The sequence below is a fragment of the Pristiophorus japonicus genome, chromosome 17, assembly GCF_044704955.1.
Source record: "Pristiophorus japonicus isolate sPriJap1 chromosome 17, sPriJap1.hap1, whole genome shotgun sequence".
Taxonomy (NCBI): domain Eukaryota; kingdom Metazoa; phylum Chordata; class Chondrichthyes; family Pristiophoridae; genus Pristiophorus; species Pristiophorus japonicus.
Window position 1 is genome coordinate 80,747,354 of NC_091993.1, and position 15,575 is coordinate 80,762,928.

The window sequence follows — 15,575 nt, forward strand, 5'->3', positions numbered from 1 at the left end:
GGAGCTAGGAGCTAAATTAAAAAGTAGGACCTCAAAAGTAGTAATCTCGGGATTGCTACCAGTGCCACGTGCTAGTCAGAGTAGGAATCGCAGGATAGCGCAGATGAATACATGGCTTGAGCAGTGGTGCAGCAGGGAGGGATTCAAATTCTTGGGGCATTGGAACCGGTTCTGGGGGAGGTGGGACCAGTACAAAGCGGACGGTCTGCACCTGGGCAGGTCCGGAACCAATGTCCTAGGGGGAGTGTTTGCTAGTGCTGTTGGGGAGGAGTTAAACTAATATTGCAGGGGGATGGGAACCTATGCAGGGAGACAGAGGGAGACAAAAATGAGGCAAAAGCAAAAGACAGAAAGGAGATGAGGAAAAGTGGAGGGCAGAGAAACCCAAGACAAAGAACAAAAAGGGCCACTGTACAGCAAAATTCTAGAAGGACAAAGGGTGTTAAAAAAGCAAGCCTGAAGGCTTTGTGTCTTAATGCAAGGAGTATCTGCAATAAGGTGGATGAATTAACTGTGCAAATAGATGTTAACAAATATGATGTGATTGGGATTACGGAGACGTGGCTCCAGGATGATCAGGGCTGGGAACTCAACATCCAGGGGTATTCAACATTCAGGAAGGATAGAATAAAAGGAAAAGGAGGTGGGGTAGCATTGCTGGTTAAAGAGGAGATTAATGCAACAGTTAGGAAAGACATTAGCTTGGATGATGTGGAATCTATATGGGTAGAGCTGCAGAACACTAAAGGGCAAAAATCGTTAGTGGGAGTTGTGTACAGACCTCCAAACAGTAGTAGTGATGTTGGGGAGGGCATCAAACAGGAAATTAGGGGTGCATGCAATAAAGGTGCAGCAGTTATAATGGGTGACTTTAATATGCACATAGATTGGGCTAGCCAAACTGGAAGCAATACGGTGGAGGAGGATTTCCTGGAATGCATAAAGGATGGTTTTCTAGACCAATATGTCGAGGAACCAACTAGGGGGGAGGCCATCTTAGACTGGGTGTTGTGTAATGAGAGAGGATTAATTAGCAATCTCATTGTGCGAGGCCTCTTGGGGAAGAGTGACCATAATATGGTGGAATTCTGCATTAGGATGGAGAATGAAACAGTTAATTCAGAGACCATGGTCCAGAACTTAAAGAAGGGTAACTTTGAAGGTATGAGGCATGAATTGGCTAAGATAGATTGGCTAATGATACTTAAGGGGTTGACTGTGGATGGGCAATGGCAGACATTTAGAGACCGCATGGATGAATTACAACAATTGTACATTCCTGTCTGGCGTAAAAATAAAAAAGGGAAGGTGGCTCAACCGTGGCTATCAAGGGAAATCAGGGATAGTATTAAAGCCAAGGAAATGGCATACAAATTGGCCAGAAATAGCAGCGAACCTGGGGACTGGGAGAAATTTAGAACTCAGCAGAGGAGGACAAAGGGTTTGATTAGGGCAGGGAAAATGGAGTACGAGAAGAAGCTTGCAGGGAACATTAAGGTGGATTGCAAAAGTTTCTATAGGTATGTAAAGAGAAAAAGGTTAGTAAAGACAAACGTAGGTCCCCTGCAGTCAGAATCAGGGGAAGTCATAACGGGGAACAAAGAAATGGCAGACCAATTGAACAAGTACTTTGGTTCAGTATTCACTAAGGAGGACACAAACAACCTTCCGGATATAAAAGTGGTCAGAGGGTCTATTAAGGAGGAGGAACTGAGGGAAATCTTTATTAGTCGGGAAATTGTGTTGGGGAAATTGATGGGATTGAAGGCCGAATATACCACATCAACTGGTACTCCTTTGTCCACTTTATTGGAAACATCCTCAAAAAATTCTGAAGGTAATATTGTATTGCACTAGCCAAGCACTTGGCCCATAAAGGTACAATTAAAGACTCCCTTTAATTAGACTTTGGGTGCCAGTTAAAAAATAATGGGAACTGTCCATCCTGATGTAATACTGTACTTTTTCACTGATTCTGCTAACTTGTCATAAGCCACACTTTGATCATTTTCAAAATAATTTCTTGCTTCTCATAGAACAATCTGATTTCTAGATACTGTTCCTATTTGTTTGTTATTGTCCAGATGGTTATGTTTTTCAATTTCATGCAGTGCAAATTTCTCATTTACAAGTAAAAATGTTTTATTCACAAAAAGTTCATAAGTGCATGTTCTAATCATGTGCCAGGTTCCTTTAGCAAAAGCACCCTGTTTATATTTTGATATTTATTGCTCCCTCTATTTGAAATATTAAAATGATAAAATACTATAACTATAACTGCTATATTTTAATAAGGTCTCTTAAACTGATGGCATTTGAACATGTACATTTGATGTTTATAGTTATTGCACTTAAATATTAAAATAGGAGATCCACCTTGACTTACTCAGAAAATGGAAAAACCCAGTGCGTTACTGAGCCATTCAGAGTTTCCATGTTCTGTCCCTGCTCTGTGCTGACTTAGCTGCTACAATTGGCCTTGTTACTCCTGGACCAGGGAGAGAGAATCATCCAGGGGTCTCACTGCTGATTGCTGTCGATTTATCTCTGCTCAGAAGTGCATATGTGGATGTGAGGACGATTTGGCTTGTCTGTTTCCAGAGTTGTGTAGTTGCCAATACATACTGTGTAGGCTGACATGAAGAATGTCCACTTGGGTGAGCTACTGGCTTCCATGGAAACTTACACTGGCAAGAATTTTCTTCTCTTTCTCCTGTATGTCAGCCAGTGACTCAGTTGGTAGCACCCTTGCCTCTGAGTCAGAAGGTTGTGGGTTCAAGTCCCACTCCAGAGACTCGAGCACAAAATCGAGGCTGACACTCCAGTGCGGTACAGAGGCAGTGCTGCACTGTCTGAGGTGCCAACTTTTGGATGAGACATTACACCGAAGCCCCACTATTTCGAGGAAGAGCAGGGGAGTTATCCCTGGTGTCCTGGCCAATATTTATCCCTCAATCAACATCACTAAAAAACAGATTATCTAGTCATTATCTCATTGCTGTTTGTGGGAGCTTACAGTGCTCAAATTGGCTGCTGCATTTCCTACATTACAACCGTGGCTACACTTCAAAAAGTACTTCATTGGTTGTGAAGTGCTTTGGGATGTCTGGTGGTCGGGAAAGGTGCTATAACCTCTGTCCTCTCTCCTCCCCCTTCCATTCCCTTTCGCCCTTCCCCTTCGCCTCCTCCGTCATGGCTGAACCAGCATAAATATGCCAAAAGAAGAGCTGCTTAAAATGTATTTTTTGGCGGGGGGTGGGGGGGGGGGGGAGAAATCCTAATAAACTCGAAGCAAATATCTGCGAATAGGTATCAGCTAAGGTTAAAATACCAAGACACCGATTTTTGCAGTACTCTTTTTATTAATGCAGTATGATATTTAGATACATTATGTATATTCAGATTGATTCAGGTAGAATATATGCTATTCCATAATCTGGAAATCGTGTTTTTCACTCAAGCATCCCCTATACATACTGTTGGAATAAAACCAAGCTTAATTGTTTCTTGGTGAAACATCTGTTTAGCATGTACCTATCAATTTGTATATTTTTGGTGCTACACTTGGTTGTCTGCCATATAAGACCTAAAACCTGTGCCATTGTACCCATTTATTTTTTCCTCAGCTAAAACGACTGTTATCTGGCACTCACATCATACCGCTAACTGTTGAATTGGAATGAGGTCGACCATTCTCCACAGGAGATTAGATTAGATTTCAGTTTTTTAATGAGTTAATCCATGTTTCCTCCTTTATCAGGTTTTATTTAGAGAATTCACACAGATTGGGCACTGATCAACAAACCTTCCAAACAACAATCAATAAAAGAAGAGTTGTCCTTATTAGAACATAAATATATATCTATATATTTTTTTTAAATGAAGAAAAGTAAAATTAAATTGATGTCCGTGCTTTTTCCAGTTTGCTTTGCAGCAGCCTTTATCCAATCACATGCTTTCCAGTGGCCATATAGTAAACCTTAACAGGCAAAGCGGGCAAGCATAAACCAATAGGGCTGAGGTACACATCTGGAATCGTTACACTCTATATCGTTCGTGTTCTCCTCTTTATCCTCTCTTTCTTTTTGTTTCTCTCTCATTCTCTCGTTCACCCTCTTTCTCCTCTCCTCTCCCACCTTCCCTTTTCCAGCCCTAGCTTTACTATAATCGTTTGGTACTGACCAGTGAAGTACATTGCTTGAATCAAAACAAATGACTACTTATTCATGAAAAGGAGATCTACGTACGAGCCAATTCTCAAAATCTATTACTTGCGTAAATGGCAAGGTTCAATAATACAGCGGTACTGTGCTTACTCGTGATTTCGAATTTGCTGCCAGAATTTGCCACAACTCTCCTTGGGTCCTATTTTCTGAAAATATCTGAGTCAAAAAATCGATATATTGAAATAAATATTTGGCCCCCATTGCTCGAAACGAAACAAAAATCCTATTGTCATAATTTAGATTTTATAATATAAGTTCAGGAAGGTACTAAACCTCTGCAACTAGCCTCCAGTTTCAAGATCAGAATTATCCCTCGCATTTAATCCTGTAACAGTAGATTGTGTTTATCCATTTACTGCCATGAATCTTGCTGCGTTACTGGAAGCTACTGATGTGTGATAAGGATTGCACCTTGTGCACTGTAGTTATTGACACTACTTCCAATGCAGTACTGAACTTACACCTGGAGCACTCGGGTGGTTGGGAATCGCCAATCTCAGTGTTTTCAACTATTCCCAGTTGGGCATTTGTGCTGGGGATACATGGCAAGAGTCGCTATCAAGGAGACACTAGCCCAGTTGACACTGAATATCATATAAGCCAACAGCAGAACATCCTTTGGATGGCTGTCCCCCCAACCAAGAAATTGCGGCCACATCCAGAATGATATTGCCAAGGCCTTCCCAATATTACACCTCATGAACTACACATCCACAGAAATTGTCGGACTACATGTCCACAGAGATTGGTTTTATGCTGTATTCCGACAATCATTAAGCACCGAGTTTGGCGATTCCCAAACGCCTGCTGCAGGTGCAGGTTCAGTACTATGCCTGCAATTTACCCACAGCATTGAAAGTAATGTTAAGGACCCACCAAAATTATGATCGTTACAGAAAGGATTTCTAACCTAAAGTAGCTTGGCATTCTTACTTTTCCATTGTGGATGATGGGTAATTCAAGACAAGTTACACACGAATGTTTGCTGTTGACACCCTATTCAATACAAGTACTTCTCTCAAAACCTGCCACAGACTCCCTCCGAGAAGGGAGATTAGAGAAAGTCTATGCCAACCTAGCATCATTTCTCGACAGTACGCATATGGGCTTGTAACCCAGTTCACAATGTCCATCAGCTTGCCTGTTACCACTTCTGAGAGGAACCCAGCATTGCTGGCACAGAAGAATCAGCTGCCTGGGTCACTCAAAGCCTCAATGAACACTCATTGTCACTGAAGTACTACCCTTCCTTCAGATCTCTCAGACTATGATTAGTAGTTTCATTTATTTCTTATGTTGAATAACTTGTAAGAGTTGGGGTTGTTGAGGCTGACCTACAAATTGGGCAGAATCTGTTCCCAAAATAGACTGAGTATACAGAATCCACTATGATGCAAAGACCGAAGGCAAAACTGATAAGCAGAGAAATGCTGAATAGGTGGTTGAGTGCATTCTGTGCTGCTGTCTTCTTGCAGGGGAGATGCTCAGCGAAGCAGGTTATAGGGCATTCTAACCATTCCATGGCTTTGGGCATCTTTTAATGAGGTCTGATTAATTGTACTTGCAAGTCTGTCACATGGAATATGCCTCACAGATTTGCTAAACATTACTTTCCAGACTTAACTCTTATCTTTTAGTCTGGCCATGGATGTTTTGTTACCTCTGCAGGTGCCTCCATCTTCTGAATTATATTACTTTGGTATAGGTTAAAATGAAGAACGGAGGTTACCTATCTTGTAGGTCTTTTTCATCAAATGTGCATCCTTTACACATTATGTTGCCATCTAACCAATCCCTCCGGTCCTGCATGATGATCGCTTTTTTGAGGTGGGGGTGGGGACTGGGCTTCGGCTTCACAAGTTAATCAGTTGCGCCTAGTTTGAAATGAATTGGCATTGTGGTACAGATTCAGGAGCTTTGAAGGACACTGTGCATGAGGCCATGTGAGACACTATCCGCAGAGTCATGATATTTTTAGATGCATGTTAAGCACGTGGTTTCCGCAGAACCAACCAGGATACATATTAGCTAAAAATGAAGCAGATTATACCAAGATTCTAGTTTGATCTTTATGAAACTGAGGGTATGGCAGGCAATGTGTTGTAATTTGCATGTGTTGATTATTTGCTGTGTTTTCTCATCGATTGTCAAATTTCCGACTTTTAACGAGTGACAGACTTGTGGGTTATCAAAGTCACTTGAAAAATGTAATCTCTGAATTAGTCTCGGGTTTGTTTCTTCACACAAACAGAATATATCCCTAGCTGTCATCATTGTTTTATTAGATTGAAACATTATTAATGCTACATTGTTGTAGAACTGAGAGGCTGAATTGCCTCTTTTCCTTTCAAGGACACTATTCAGCACCCACAAATCGTTTCCCTCCTATCTTTATGACATGCCTCCATCCTCTACGCCCTGTTGCTTTTGGAATCTATTTCCTCTGTAATACTTCCAACTGAATTGCATTTGAGTGTTAGCAGTCTAACACAGAAGCTCACGGGTCATATTCCTTTTCGATTGACACTCCAATAAGAATACAAAGTTAAAATTATATTTTATCAGATGGCATAAAGCCATATCATTGACAACAGAAAATAGTACATCAATCACTTATTTGGTAAAAATATTTTAATTTCAGCCCTGGTCTTTCTCATGCAGCTATAATCTCAATGATTTTCATTTACACAGGGAAGGATTCTGGTAACTTATGGTAACAGCATTTGGCTTATTTATCAAAATGCAATTAGAGTAATCGTCCTGGCAGTATTCCTGACCCTCGATATTTACTGAGCCAATGTTTCCCCGTACTCTGTCACTGTGAAGCCAGATAAAGCATTGATATTCTGGTGAAGGTTCAAGGTTTCATGAGCTTGAATTTAATTTTTGTAACTGTGTCTGAATTTTGCTTCACTTAAGCATTCCAGCATAAATGTTGTTTTGTTGGTTCTCAGCACTACCTAAATTAACCCCACAAAAACGAATATAGGCAGTTGTATGCAGGAACATGTTTCAGCTCTCCAGTTGCTAATGCATGTAAAACATCAACTTGAAAAACATCATCGCGAAGGTATCTGATATTCATTCTGTGAGATCTGCTGTGATATGCAAATGTCCTTTACACACATACTTGGATTTGCTAATTCATCTTTAAATTCAGCAGCTTAATAATATTTGACCTTGCATTGAGAACATCTTTCCTGTTATTCGCAGCTTAATTGTGCAGTCTGCAGAAGATGTGTTTGATAAATGAGCTAGATTATTAAGTCAAGGCTATATTTGTAATTTGACGACTATTCCTCTGCGGTTGCAGTTTACTTCATTATCGTACATTTATTTAATCTCCCACAGCGAAAACTTCTACTTCCAATACCTAATCCTCGCAGAACTAAATCTTTGTACAGTGTAAGATTTTTTTTGTGAAATGAGTTCTAGAATGGTGTGAGGGACTCCGGATCTTTTGTCGACTCAAACTGAAGATATGCCTGTTAATACTAATCAACACTTGCTGCTGGATTGGTCTGCTTTTTCCTTTTTATTAGTGGATGTGCATGTTTGTGTTTTTTTTAAGGGTGGCCTGTTGCAACAGATCTATCTGCAAGACTTAATTGGGCTTCAGCTAGTGTCATGACTCGCTTAAATTGGCTTGTGCTTGCTGATGTTGGTGTTCAGTTGGAAGTATCAGGATTAATAAGAAATATACCATTGTCAAAATAATCAGTATGCTTACTGCTTATTTCTTTTTCTAGATTGAAAAAATAATGAGTTCCATTGATGCAGGGATTGATAGTGACATCAGAAAAGAATGGCCGAATGCTTCAGGTAATTAGAGTATGTAAATGTATATTAGCTATTTGGTTGAATAAATTGGAATTTGCATAAAAGTCTATTCATATACTGGATGTGTTTAAACTTAAATTGAATGTCTTTACATGTAAAGTAACGACTAGTAATTATGCCTTGAGATTAAAGAAAAGTATTCACACCATTAATTTAGAATAGCCTACATTTGCAAAGAAACCACTGAACATAGCGTTATTTTTTGCCTGCTGCCTGTAACAATGCTTATGGCATGTTATATAGTAAGATCGTGGTGCAATACAAATATCGTGAATCTATATAAAGCTTGTTGATCGTGAATCTATATAAAGCTTGTTAAAAGTTTATTTTTTTAAATCCAAAATTGGATCATTCTTGGAGAAGTTGGAAAGCTATGATTTTATGTAAATTTCCACAACAGTCTCGACCAAGAAAGAATTTAAAAACAATTGCATTTATGTCTTTTTACATTTATCTTTGGGCTTATGTTGAAAACAGTTAAACTCTTTAACCTGCTGAATAAGAAGGGACTCCAGAAATGCTAAATTGAGACCAGAATTTTGAGGTTTTATGGAAAAATAATTTAAAGGAATTTTGTATTGCTGTTGGGGATTTGAAAAGGATGCTTAGACAACCTCAAAATGCTTCACTCGTGGCTTTACGTTTACCAGCATGTCATTGGTGACTGTGGAGCTCACTTGGAGGGCCAGTGGGGAAAAAGACATTTCACTCTGGGGCAGCTCCTGCGTACCATCCCTGAAATGGCATTCACCATTACAGTATGAGGTGGTCGTTGGGTTCTAACAAGTCTGTTACCAATGGGAAAACTATTAATATAAAAGTGCATTTAGTTTACGAAGCATAAGTTAAATTCAGACCAGCCTTTTGCTATGCAAGTATTTGCAGATTATATAGTAGCAAATGAGAATTGTACTCTACATCAGACACCTTGAATATATTCTGGGGAGGACAGGATTGTGAATTTATACCACCTTTGATGGAGAAACTTCTATAATAGAATGTTTTACAATGTTTCTATGGCCCCAAGTTTCCACACGATAAAAAACGGGCGCCCCTCCGAGCTGGGTGCCCGTTTTTCTCGCCAAAAACGCGCGATTCTGGAGCGCCCTGCAGCTCCATGCCTGCTTGGCGTGGCGCCCAGGGGGCGGAGCCTACCACTCGCACCGATTTTTTAAGTGGGAGGGGGCGGGTACCATTTAAATTAGTTTTTTTCCTGCCGGCAACCCTGCGCGTGCGCGTTGGAGCGTTCGCGCATGCGCAGTGTGAAGGAAACATTGGCAATCGGCCATTTTTGTAGTTCTTTGTAGCTGTTTAATTTTTGAAAATTTTTTAATAAAAGCACATTGCCATCAGCACTGAGGCTTCTTGCAGCAGTGAGAAGGCTGCAGGAAGCCTCAAAGTTGAGGCAGCTGTTTCCCTCCACCCCCCCCCAGCCCGCCGTCGGGAACGGCTTCCTCCTCTTTCCCCCCCCCCCCCCCCCCCACCCCTGCGGGAACGAACGGCTTCCTCAACTTGTGAGGCTTCCTGCAGCATTCTCCCTGGCTGAAGCACTTTCACACAGGTAGGAAGATGGTTTATTTAATCTTTTCTTTGCTTATAAATTTTTATTCAGGTTGGATTTATTTGTATAATATTTGTATAAGTATAAATAAGGATTTATTATAGAATTTAATGACTTCCTTCCCCCTCCCCCCCCACCTCGTTCTGGACGCCTAATTTGTAACCTGCGCCTGATTTTTTAATGTGTAGACAAGGTTTTTTCAGTTCTACAAAAATCTTCACTTGCTCCATTCTAAGTTAGTTTGGAGTACGTTTTCACTGTGGAAACTTGCAAATCAGGCGTCAGTGGCCGGACACGCCCCCTTTTGAAGAAAAAATTCTGTTCCAAAGTGAAACTGTCCTACCTGACTAGAACTGCAGAAAAAAAAATGTGGAGAATTGCGATTTCTAAGATAGTCCGTTCTCCACCAGTTGCTCCTAAAAATCAGGCGCAAATCATGTGGAAATTTGGGCCCTATATACTGTGTTTCAGTCAAAAAGGAAGTTGGTGAACACGTTACCAATCTTATGAAAATATTTTCTTAAGACTAATAACTTTTTACACATTATATAGTTGGATGTCCTTGGGCTGGTATCCATTTGTTTCCATAATGAACAGTAGTTTCAACACTTAAGCGTCAAATAGAATTAATTTGATTTCCACATCAAAGCAACCTGTTAAATGTAAACCTGGAAATACAATGTTTAACCACCAGAGGGCTCATCTCCTGGAGTCCAAAGGGATCCCACAATCCCTTGGGAGCACCTGTACATGAGGAGGCCTCACAGGCTGGAGAGGCACTCTGGAGACCTGAATAAAGGACTACGATCACATGTTACTTTGAGCTCACAGTATTTGGTCAGATTCTTTATGCAAGACACAACACAACCAGTGTTAAATTTAATTTGGATTGGACCAGTTAGTTTACTTCTGAGGCGTTGTGTAAATGATTGTTGGGTTCTTTTGAACATGAATTCAACTCTGATTATTTGCTGCATATATAAATGATGTCATAAATAGTGCAGTTAACAAGATGCATGTAGAATGTTAAAAAAAGTGGTAAATGGTGGGTATTTGGTGTCTAGCATTTGAAACCATATCCAGTCAAGGTGGCTTATTCGCAGTGCATTGAACTGTGGCTCAGGGTGGTTTAATGCAGAATTAAATGCTGTAATTCCCAAAGTTAGTCACAGGTAGCTGTCATGGCATCAGTGGAAAGTGCTGAGTGAAAGCAAGGCACATCTCCACATTGAGGCTGAACTGCCGAGCAATCCACACCTGAGATACCACCAGCAGAGTCCTCGAAGCAGATTGCTACTGTACATTGGCTGGCGCATGTTACGTGACACCGATTTTATTGTGATTCATCAGTCATTGAAAGTTGGCATACAGGTACAGCAGGCGGTGAAGAAGGCAAATGGTATGTTGGCCTTCATAGCTAGGGGATTTGAGTATAGGAGCAGGGAGGTCTTACTGTAGTTGTACAGGGCCTTGGTGAGGCCTCACCTGGAATATTGTGTTCAATTTTGGTCTCCTAATCTGAGCAAGGACATTCTTGCTATTGAGGGAGTGCAGCGAAGGTTCACCAGACTGATTCCCGGGATGGCAGGACAGACATATGAGGAGAGACTGGATCAACTCGGCCTTTATTCACTGGAGTTTAGAAGAATGAGAGGGGATCTCATAGAAACATATAAGATTCTGACTGGATGGGACAGGTTAGATGCGGGTAGAATGTTCCTGATGTTGGGGAAATCCAGAACCAGGGGACACAGTCTTTGGATAAGGGGTAGGCCATTTAGAACTGAGATGAGGAGAAACTTCTTCACTCAGAGTTGTTAACTTGTGGAATTCCCTGCCGCAGAGAGTTGTTGATGCCAGTTTGTTGGATATATTCAAGAGGGAGTTAGATATGGCCCTTACGGCTAAGGGGATCAAGGGGTAGGGAGAGAAAGCAAGAAAGGGGTACTGAGGAAATGATCAGCCATGATCTTATGAATGGTGCTGCAGGCCCGAAGGGCTGAATGGCTGCCGACTGCACATATTTTCTATGTCTCTATGTGAGCGGGAGCTTTGTCTGAGTGAAGGGATGATTTTCAGCACCTGCTCCATTGAGTTTCCATCTCAGCCTTGTGCCGAGAAGTGCTTGGTGCCTCCACATGGAAGGAGGGGAAAGCTGAATGGGTATGTCCACCAGACGGCCGTTAACACTTCCTTGCAACTGCCCAAGGGTATTATCGGTGATGTCTTGTCTGTAGAGGTCCAAGCCCTGGAACTGGAAATGGGGAGACTCTGCTGGAAGCACAAATTGCAGAAGGACACAATCTCAAAATGATATTGGACAAAAAATGTGAGCCCAGTACTCCTACCCTCTCCCTCTCCTTCTGCCGCCCTCCATCTTCTCCTGCCCCCCTCCATCTTCTCCTGCCCCCCTCCATCTTCTCCTGCCCCCCTCCGTCTTCTCCTGCCCCCCTCCGTCTTCTCCTGCCCCCCTCCGTCTTCTCCTGCCCCCCTCCGTCTTCTCCTGCCCCCCTCCGTCTTCTCCTGCCCCCCTCCGTCTTCTCCTGCCCCCCTCCGTCTTCTCCTGCCCCCCTCCGTCTTCTCCTGCCCCCCTCCGTCTTCTCCTGCCCCCCTCCGTCTTCTCCTGCCCCCCTCCGTCTTCTCCTGCCCCCCTCCGTCTTCTCCTGCCCCCCTCCGTCTTCTCCTGCCCCCCTCCGTCTTCTCCTGCCCCCCTCCGTCTTCTCCTGCCCCCCTCCGTCTTCTCCTGCCCCCCTCCGTCTTCTCCTGAACCCCTCTCCGTATCCCCCGACCCCCCCTCCGTCTCCCCTCTCCGACCCCCCCTCCGTCTCCCCTCTCCGACCCCCCCCTCCGTCTCCCCTCTCCGACCCCCCCCTCCGTCTCCCCTCTCCGACCCCCCCCCCTCCGTCTCCCCTCTCCGACCCCCCCCTCCGTCTCCCCTCTCCGACCCCCTCCCGACACCCCTCCATCCTCTTCTCCCAACACCCCTCCATCCTCTTCTCCCAACACCCCTCCATCCTCTTCTCCCAACACCCCTCCATCCTCTTCTCCCAACCCCCCTCCATCCTCTTCTCCCAACCCCCCTCCATCCTCTTCTCCCAACCCCCCTCCATCCTCTTCTCCCAACCCCCCTCCATCCTCTTCTCCCAACCCCCCTCCATCCTCTTCTCCCAACCCCCCTCCATCCTCTTCTCCCAACCCCCCTCCATCCTCTTCTCCCAACCCCCCTCCATCCTCTTCTCCCAACCCCCCTCCATCCTCTTCTCCCAACCCCCCTCCATCCTCTTCTCCCAACCCCCCTCCATCCTCTTCTCCCAACCCCCCTCCATCCTCTTCTCCCAACCCCCCTCCATCCTCTTCTCCCAACCCCCCTCCATCCTCTTCTCCCAACCCCCCTCCATCCTCTTCTCCCAACCCCCCTCCATCCTCTTCTCCCAACCCCCCTCCATCCTCTTCTCCCAACCCCCCTCCATCCTCTTCTCCCAACCCCCCTCCATCCTCTTCTCCCAACCCCCCTCCATCCTCTTCTCCCAACCCCCCTCCATCCTCTTCTCCCAACCCCCCTCCATCCTCTTCTCCCAACCCCCCTCCATCCTCTTCTCCCAACCCCCCTCCATCCTCTTCTCCCAACCCCCCTCCATCCTCTTCTCCCAACCCCCCTCCATCCTCTTCTCCCAACCCCCCTCCATCCTCTTCTCCCAACCCCCCTCCATCCTCTTCTCCCAACCCCCCTCCATCCTCTTCTCCCAACCCCCCTCCATCCTCTTCTCCCAACCCCCCTCCATCCTCTTCTCCCAACCCCCCTCCATCCTCTTCTCCCAACCCCCCTCCATCCTCTTCTCCCAACCCCCCTCCATCCTCTTCTCCCAACCCCCCTCCATCCTCTTCTCCCAACCCCCCTCCATCCTCTTCTCCCAACCCCCCTCCATCCTCTTCTCCCAACCCCCCTCCATCCTCTTCTCCCAACCCCCCTCCATCCTCTTCTCCCAACCCCCCTCCATCCTCTTCTCCCAACCCCCCTCCATCCTCTTCTCCCAACCCCCCTCCATCCTCTTCTCCCAACCCCCCTCCATCCTCTTCTCCCAACCCCCCTCCATCCTCTTCTCCCAACCCCCCTCCATCCTCCTCCTCCTCCTCTTCTTCTTCCCCCCTCCTCTCCCTGCCCCTTTTTTCCTCCCTCCCCTTCCTCTGCCCCTCCTCTCCTCATCTTCTTCCATTCTCTCCTCCCTATCTCTCCTTCTTCCCCCTCATTCTCCATTCCCCCTCCCCTTCCCATCTTCTCCCCTCCCCATCTTCTCCCCTCCCCTCCTCCGCTATTCTCTTTCTCCTTCCCTTGCTCTCCTCTCTCTCTCACCCCTTTTTTCTATCTTTATCCCCAGTCCAGTCAAGAATTTAACAGACTTCAATAACTATGCTGCTCATTATGCAAATATGTCATCTTTTGTCGAGCAGTTTAGCAAAGATAAGCAATTTCATCGCATTCATGAGTTCCTTGCTTTAATTTGTATTCCGGAATTGTTGCGTTTCCTTCGCGGAAGGCAATTCTATACAAATAGATCCATCAGTTTGGGACAGCATCCAACTGATAGAAGCAGGCTAGGATTACGAAAGAAAATAGATTTGGATTTTAATTTTGTAAATCAAAGCCCTTTGCTTCCTGCTGATGTCCACACTGAACACTCCCAGACGTTAAGAGCACTATCCACATCAGAAGTGCATGCTTATTGCCGCAGAATGCAGAGTTTTCGACGTTTTTTCATTCCTCCTGAAGTTGCCTCATTTCTCCTGACAGTCAGTCGTAAGCTGCTCAGGCTATTGAATGGCTGATGGTGTATTCTAATCAGTGCTGTGTGCTAGGAGCTCAGAGGGGGAGGGGGGAAGATAGGGAGATAATAGTGTGAAGGGACCAAGCGAGGAGCTCAGCTGGCAGACAATGAACACTGCTGCAGCACCAAGAGCTGATCATTAATATGAGTTTGAGGCTCAGTTCCCCGCTGTATTATTAACAACATCAGAGTAGAGGCAGCAAGTGCAGCCGCTTGAGCTGACTTGAGTGCAGAAGCAGCAGCTCCCAGATGCTGCATACCACATACTTGATTCAAACAAGTTAACTAATGGGGACACCAGAGAGTCTGGGATATTTGACAACCACTCTGCACGACCATCACTGTGGATTACTAAAATCTATGCAAAAACTGACAAACTGGTATGCCTGCACTCTAATTAGGAACTCAGCAGGTTTTTAGAGTATTCTCTGGATTTGGTGCAACGGTGTGAGGTGCTGCACTTAGGGGTATTTTTCTTGGACCAGTTGCCCCAGCACGTTGCGGGGGACCATGATGTGGCAGTGTCATATTTCCTCCTCGGAGTGCCGCTGTTATCGCCTCAATGGCTTTTCCTTGCTGAAGCGCTTGCCGATCAATCTCTCAACAGGTTCACGGATACTGGAACAGAGTGTCGGGCAATGGCTCGAGTCCATTGGGATGCAACAGTATGAAAGCAAGCTGGTGCTGAATGGGTTCGATGATGTGCGCTTCATGGTGAGTACACTCATCTATGCCTTCTTAGTCAATGCTAGCCATTTAATATCTTCAGTAGTTTATTCAATTTATGCATCTGTTATGCATTCCTGGCAAACATTCAAATCAATTATCAAAAGTAAAAGTAGCTAAGAAAGATTGAGTCTGATCCATCAGCTCAGAATCTTATCCCTTGGAAGACTGCAGTAATATTTTTGTAGCATATTCAAAAATAATTAAACCAGGAAAGCTCATGGCGGACCAGTAAAGTAGTTTTCATTAGCTCTTACCAACTTACCCAAGGGTCAGTGCTTTTTCTATGGTGGATCATCTCTTGACTCTTGGAAAAGTTGGTTAAAAATGAGAAGTTGATGGTAACCCGATTCATTGCGCAGGGCTAGAATGTTCCCAATTTCTGAAGAGGTTAAACAA

At 44.4% G+C, this 15,575-nt stretch overlaps 1 protein-coding gene across 3 annotated transcripts in view; it reads left to right on the forward strand.

Annotated features, from left to right (window-relative positions):
* The window catches only part of LOC139227820 (ankyrin repeat and SAM domain-containing protein 1A-like), a 482,026-nt gene that overhangs the window by 312,892 nt on the left and 153,559 nt on the right, over positions 1 to 15,575 (forward strand). For 2 of the 3 annotated variants that reach the window (XM_070858889.1, XM_070858890.1), the window contains exons 13-14: positions 7,976 to 8,048; positions 15,058 to 15,164. In XM_070858889.1, the coding sequence (XP_070714990.1) occupies positions 7,976 to 8,048; positions 15,058 to 15,164 (180 nt within the window). Of the gene's footprint in view, positions 1 to 7,577; positions 7,632 to 7,975; positions 8,049 to 15,057; positions 15,165 to 15,575 lie in introns of all 3 variants that reach the window. The other variant, XM_070858888.1, reaches the window with a different exon arrangement.